This window comes from Gekko japonicus, unplaced genomic scaffold, assembly GCF_001447785.1.
Source record: "Gekko japonicus isolate JY-2015 unplaced genomic scaffold, Gekko_japonicus_V1.1 scaffold2075, whole genome shotgun sequence".
NCBI classification, from domain to species: domain Eukaryota; kingdom Metazoa; phylum Chordata; class Lepidosauria; order Squamata; family Gekkonidae; genus Gekko; species Gekko japonicus.
This window is the reverse complement of record NW_015174900.1, coordinates 244,741-251,988: the sequence shown is the minus strand read 5'-3', so window position 1 is coordinate 251,988 and position 7,248 is coordinate 244,741. Positions and strand designations below refer to the sequence as shown.

Below are 7,248 nucleotides of genomic sequence, written 5' to 3'. Positions count from 1 at the left end.
GAAATCAAGTGACTCCGCTACCTCTGGAACGGATGAGGACTCTGCTGTAGAAACGGGTGCAGGCGCAACGAAAGTTACATATGATTTCAGAGACAGAAAACTGAAGTAAAGGCAGAAGGACTCTGAAAATTGCCTTTTGAAGCAAATAACAAGAAGATGCTCAGAAAGTTCTCTCACAACAACTAACATACTAACATTGAAGCCGAGACAAACAAGAACTCTACAAGTATATTGTTGTACTAACACTTTTATTAATAGCAGATTAACACGGATATGATCACCTCCTCTTGGGTTTTTAGTGTAGTGTGGTTATCTAGCCTTTATCCTTAGATGTAGTCCCCTTCCCTTATATTTTCTTTGTAGTTTTGTAGTCTTATAAAAAATAAAATAAAAAATATCCCTCCGGGGATTTAAAAAAAAGATATATATGACTATGACAGTTTTCATGAGTGGAGCGCTTACAAAATTTACATCTGCGTGCACGGCCAATGTAGATTTTTATCACCGTTATGTCACGGCAGATTTACATATTTCTCATGCAATCTTCCTAAGTCTACAGTTACTCAGACACTCTTCAAACTGCTGTAAATGCTAACAGCATATAATGAAGGCAAAAGGGCAGATATTTATGTGGCATAAGGAGACAGGGCAAAAGAGACAACCTAAAAAGGACTCAAAACCATATGCCCAGGTTTTAGACTCTTTGGCAACAATCTAAAACCACTGAAACCATGAGCTAAAACACATTTATTTGGTTTTACAGCTGATTTCGACCAATTACAAATACATTCCCAATGCCTCTGAAATACGTTAGATTTAATTATTTAATTCAGTCAGTACTGCACTGTAGAGCAACATGTAGGTGCAATCATATTCACACTTCAGGTTCTGCTTGATGAAATCCCATATTCAAGGATATGCATTAACCAATCCAAGTGCTTCAGCTGGTTTCTAATGCACAAGCAGGACAACTTTTACCAACAAAAAGCTCTACTCTACCGTGACCCATGGGGGCTTTTGGGAAGACTGACCAGTTGTAAACTGGTAACTGGCTGAGTAGACCCATTTCAGCTTCTGACTCAATAATTGCTTCTATCATTATGTTCATCTATAGCCACATGTGGTTAGCACATGAGGAACAAAGCATCTGTACAACGGGGCTACACTGAGCTGCAATGTAGCTTTTTGTAAAAGGAGGATTAAATCAGCTAATCCAAAAAATGTAATTAGTAATTTGCATGTGGAAACACTGCAGAAAAAAAGGAACTATAGAATTCTTGGCTTGCTGAGATCTCATAACACCACCTCAAGATATTTTGATCACTGTTTTGAGTTGCCAAGACAACTCCCCCCAACACACACACAACAATGAAGCCTCTGCACTGTTATCTATAGAGGTAAAATAGCTGCTGCTTACAGACCTTTCTGCCATGTGCTGGGTGCCAGGTAGTCCCCCAAAGTAAGGCAGAGGGAACTAAAATCTACAGCTGATTTCTCAAAACATAATATAAACAACTTTGGGTACTAGTTCCTGGCGCCCTTTCTGATAGGGGCCAATCCCCTGATTGTTTAGTTCCATTCCAGGTATGGATGGCCTACTTCTCTAAGATATTTTATGATCCATCAGCTGACATCTTAAATCAGCAAAACCTTATCTTTCATGATCTCCCGGAATGGCCCTGTGACTCCAAATGAAATCAAAGACTTAATTAGCCAATTAAAAATCAGAGAAGGCTCCGGGCCCTAATGGACTCCCGATCTTCAAAAAAAGGGGACTCAAAACCCTACAGAATTATCACCTAATAAGTCTCTTTTGATCAAGAGTAAACACTATCTGAGACATCTGCTGGATAAATTATCCTCTTGACTGAACAATCAAGAAGTCTTAGGTCTTGAGCAGATTGGGTTCTGTCCTGACAGATCTACTTTTGATCACTGTGATACCCTTGCCCATATCATTGAGAAATATAGTGGTGCTGGTGTGAAAAAGCTGTATTGTGCCTTTCTCGATCTGAAGAGGTCTTTTGACTTAACCCCTAGGAATCTATTGTGGAATAAACTGAACTATGTCCTGATGGATAAAAGACTATTCTTTCTAATCCATAAATTATAGTTCTCAACCAGCTGCCAAGTGTGTTATAGTAGGCATGGAGACTTAACCAGTGAGATTCCCACCAACTGGGGTGTGTGTCAAACAGGGGTGTATCTTGGCCCCCTATTTGTTTAATTTATTTATGGATGACTTGGTGCCTGCCTTAAAGACAGTGGATGGCCCTTTTCCTAAATTAGGCTCTCATCATATCCCTTGCTTGTTATATGGCGCTGATGCTGTGGTTTTATCTCGTACCCCACTGGGCCTCTAGCACCTATAACTCCAACTTAAAAATTATGGGGGTTTTCAAAACCTGGAGATGTCTCTGTTGGTATACTGAACAAGTAAAAACCCATAGATATTTGGGTGTTAATTTTCAATACAACAACAGATGGATATATCATTGAAATTATGCACTCAACTTCGCTAAATGCAGCATGCTGACAGTGGTACTTTTTAATGCTCATGGAAGCCAATATGTCCCTGCTGTCATCCGTATATTTAACACAAAACCAACAGCTCCATTACTTTATGGATCCCAATTTGGATTAATGCATTCAATCAGCTTGTTGAGAAGATCCAAGCTCACTTCTTATGTTGTATTCTGGGTGCCCCAAATTCCACAGGATACACAACCATAGGCTTCTTAGAAACTAGGGCCTGGTTCCAGACTCTGAAGTTCTGGTTGCACATTCACTTTCTAGCAGAACATCCTAGTTATGTGCATTTTCTGCTGTCCAACTCTTGTTTCAAGTAATTAGTCACACCTAATTTTATGGAAAATTAGGTAGATTAGTGTCCCACTCAATTCTATTTGCATGCTCAGGAAACAACAAGCCTTCAAATTAATGTCCCAGAGACTAATTGATATTGACAGACCTTGTATGCACTAACAAATAGGACCCGCTACCCTTTGGCACTAGGTATACTGCCTGATTATAGGGCCTCACCTGCCTATTTTTTGCATCTTAGATCCCCACAAACTCGTGGAGCTGTTATGCTTGCAAGGTATGATATCTTGCTAACTGCAGTCTTTTGTTGCAGATTTTTGCAGACACCTTACCATGAAATACTCTGCCCATGTCAAGCTAGCATGTCTGAAACCCTATCCTATGTTCTTCTCTATTGTAATCTCTATCTTGAGCAAAGAAATTATTTCATCAGTACCCTCATACGTAAATTCACAGGTCACACTGAAAAGTGGCTGGCTCCTTACCTCCTATCTGATCATAACCCTTATAGTTCTAGTCCAGTTGCTAGGTTTCTCTCCAGTGTTCCCTCTAAGCTGAGTTAGTGTGAGCTAGCTCACAGTGTTTTAGCCTCTAGCTCACACATTTTTGTCTTTGCTCAGGAAGGATGGCTCCAGAGCAAACTAATTTATGCAGCAGCCAAATCACTTGCTCACAACTTAAATGCCAGTAACTCACAAAGTAGAATTTTTGCTCACAAGACTCCATAGCTTAGAGGGGGCACTCCACCAGTCGTATTTTTCAGTTACATAATTCTCGTTCTTTGTTCTTTTTTTCTGCCTCATTTTACCTTTTACATGTTTGTGATTAATGCCTAAAAAGGTTTTTTGAATTCAAATTTAACATGACACGGAGGCCTTGCCAATGTGAATGGTTGCTTCAGCAACCCAGAATGCTATGGTAGTTGTAACCACAACATGGAGGAGAAGCTGGGGAGGGGAGCATAGGACAGAGCTGGGGGGGAAGAACTAGCAGAGAGGAAGTGGGAACAGGTAATTCCCTTTCCTCTTTGAGCCCTTGCAGTTCTACTTCTTCAATGAATTTATTAGCTAATGTATTTGAATTTATTAACTAATTCATTTGAATGTATTAGCCAAATCTATGAATTTATTAGCTAATTTTCTACAGACATATTTAGAGTGACTTCCAATCAACAGCTAAAATCATGGATGCAAGTACACCAGGAGAAAAGAGTAAGGGTTCTTAACCCATTGCACACCTAGAAATGAAAACTGTCAGAGGAAAGGACAGGTGGGGATATGTGCAACATACAAGAACAATCATCAGACAGTCAGAACTGGGTGTTGCTCCCAGTCTGGTATGCATTTGAAAACTTAGCTTTGTTGCCATGTGAGGTATGGGATAGGCCTTAGGTTTTCAAATACTGTGCTCACAAAGGAATAGCTTACATAAGCCTGGATAGATCAGACTCAATACCATCCATGAGGATAAAAAAAAGAAATGTTTTTGGTAATTGTTACATCAGAGTGATTATTTTATTTCTGCACCCCAGACTTAAGACTTGTTGTGCGGGCAAATAAGTACTGATAAAAAGCACGGAGAGGACTGGATAAAGGGAGCAGGGCTAAGCAGGGCTACTCTAAGTTCCATGTCATTCGACAGAACTTACTCCTGGGGAAGTGTCTTTACGACTGCAGCCAAAATGTCACAAACCACAATTTTAGACTATGCTCCCTGGGATGCTACAATAGGTAAACTGGAAAGGAAAATGTTTTATAATCAAGGTATTTGTGGATCAGATACTTGTTTAAAAAATGCAAAATAACTATTGCAGGTCAGCTTTCATTAAAAATATACCTAGTTCTTCTTCCATTGTGGGCCCTTTATTTTGAGAATTGGAAACTCCAAGGACTCTGTTGAATAGTATAGCGAATGCACTTCCCCAGATACCTGAATAAAATAAAATATTCATTAATTTAAAGTTTATTATTAATTATTAATTAAAACACACGCAATATTGCATTTGGTGATATTTTATCATTGATTTCAATTTCACTAAGGATATTTCAGCCTCACTAAAGACCTCCCCAAGACAACACATTACCATTATTCTGGGCCAAAAGGACCTACATTTGTTCATCAATATCAAATTCAGTCTTGGAATTATATTTGCTAAGTACAAATGAGACTTTCTGGCAGCTTGAACATCAAGGGATAAGACTTTCATCCATAATTTCAGCAGGCTCTTTGCAAAGCAAGGCAGGTCCATACATATACTAATAGTCAACTGAAGTTAGAAGGATGTAACTCTGTTTAGGACTGAACTGTAAATTGTATTGAGAGACAGATCATTTCATTAGAAAATTTATAAAGATCTACAGCTGGAGCTGCGGTGGCTCAAGTGGTTAAGATGCTGAACTGCAGGCTGTGGAAAGTCAGTAGTTCAGCAGTTCGAGACCCGGGTGCCGCATGATGGAGTGAGCTCCCATCTCTAGTTCCAGCTCCTGCCAACCTAGCAGTTCGAAAGCAAGAAATTGCAAGTAGATAAATAGGCACCACTTCGGTGGGAAGGTAACAGCGTTCCGTGCACCTTGGTGTTTAGTCATGCCGGCCACATGACCACGGAAATGTCTTTGGACAGCGCTGGCTCTTCGGCTTTGAAACGGAGATGAGCACCGCAACCCTAGAGTCAGATTCGACTGGCTTTCGAGCAAGGGAACCTTTACCTTTACAGCTGATTTGAAAGTTGAATTTTTCATGGATATCGGCAAATTTTTCTTGACTGCTTTAACTTGCAGGCATATATATCTATTCGATTTCATTAGGTGGGCCACAGCTATCACAAAGTGAGTTTCTCACCACTGCAGGCATTAGCCACTGATAAAACGAACAAAAAAGGGAAGAGGGGATTTCAACCCAGAGCAGACTAGGTAACTGTACCCACTCTCCCTTTTTGTTGTTGTTAATTTATACCAGCCACTGATGTCAACTGGGCATAAGCAAGCAATCTATCCATTACTCCAGTTCATACAGATTATGTATTAGGACAGTGGGAAATTCACTTTGGTGAACTAGTATCTAGACCAGCTCTCAGTATCGACCAATAAGAGGCACAGTGTCTGTGTGGTTATGATAACTGACTACATTCCTAAAGAATCTGAGTTCAAGTTTTACACTGGAGAATACTCTCCTGCTGATCTGACATTAAATTGAGACTTGACCCATTGGTGTAGAAAAGTGAAGGCCAGTCACACACAGTGCTAGCCATGGCTACTTGGTACAAGCCTCAAGAACTCTCATACCAACACAGCAGTCAAAACCATTCTCTCAGCCATGTACTATACCAGACAGGATAATTCAAACAGGTTGTGACACTCAGTTTAAAAAATTACTGGCACATTCAGATCTCAGCTATGAAATCGCTTCACAAGTCAGCATCTTAAGCTTAACACACACACATATATCACAATGTGGGGATAATACTGGCCTATTTGTTATGAGATACTTGGGAGAACTTAGAACAAGTGCTATACCAGCAGATTATGTTTCCTTTAAAAACAGTACCTTAAATACTGAACAGCAAGTGTGGGAAGGTTTAAAGGTTGCTTATTGTTCAGGGTTGGGGGGGGGGGCTGTTTTGTTTTTTGACAGTCAATTGCTTACCCATTAGGAAATGCAAGGGATTTTCTGTGTATCTTTTCACTTCCGTTCCCATAAAAAATTTGCTGCCAAACAAATTGGGACGCATGAAGGTGCCGTATTTAGCCATCCCAATTTCATAGGGACTGAATTCCACCCAATCTGCACAGAAGAAAGAAAGAACACTACTTAGAACACAACCCCCCCAAAAAAAACCAAACAACACCCCATGCACAGAGGATTCTGAAAGGCTCGACAAAAATCTGACTCTTTCTCATCCACCATCTATGTACCTATACAGGTGTGCACATAGGCAACATTAGGAGCCATCAGGGGTAACAGGAAACCTTTGAATACCACTTATATATTCATACATTCTCTCTCTCCTTTTGATATTAGTTGCACAAGAATTCTTCCCCAAGCAGGGCTATAAATAGCATTGGAGGTATGCATGCAATTGCCCGTTCTTCCACTGGTCCTCTCTTGTTGCCTACATTTACATGTAAACAGGGCAAGTGGGAAAACAGAGCTCTGCTGAGATTCTCCATGCACTGGCACTGCTCCTGTGGTGGACTCCATCGCTTCCATTATGTGAAAACATTCAGAGATGACAGAGCAAAACACTTCCAGAAGCAGTTACATAATAAAAGTCCATAGTGAATCATAAAAGAATTAACCTTTTGGCAATCATATACTTGTAGAAGAAGCAACAGGAAAAAGCTCTGTACTGAGTGACATTTTATTTTGTTTTATTTATCTAAATCATTTCTATACTGTCTTTCCACCCAAATAGGGCTACCAAAGCAG

General features: G+C 40.0%; 1 protein-coding gene across 1 annotated transcript in view; it reads right to left on the bottom strand.

Moving 5' to 3' along the window:
• Positions 1 to 7,248, bottom strand: part of PLA2G4A (phospholipase A2 group IVA) — a 130,771-nt gene that overhangs the window by 31,097 nt on the left and 92,426 nt on the right. The window contains exons 11-13 of the mRNA XM_015424990.1: positions 6,466 to 6,603; positions 4,660 to 4,752; positions 2,088 to 2,095 (exon numbers count right to left, since the gene is read on the bottom strand). Of these exons, the coding sequence (XP_015280476.1) occupies positions 2,088 to 2,095; positions 4,660 to 4,752; positions 6,466 to 6,603 (239 nt within the window). The remainder of the gene's footprint in view (positions 1 to 2,087; positions 2,096 to 4,659; positions 4,753 to 6,465; positions 6,604 to 7,248) is intronic.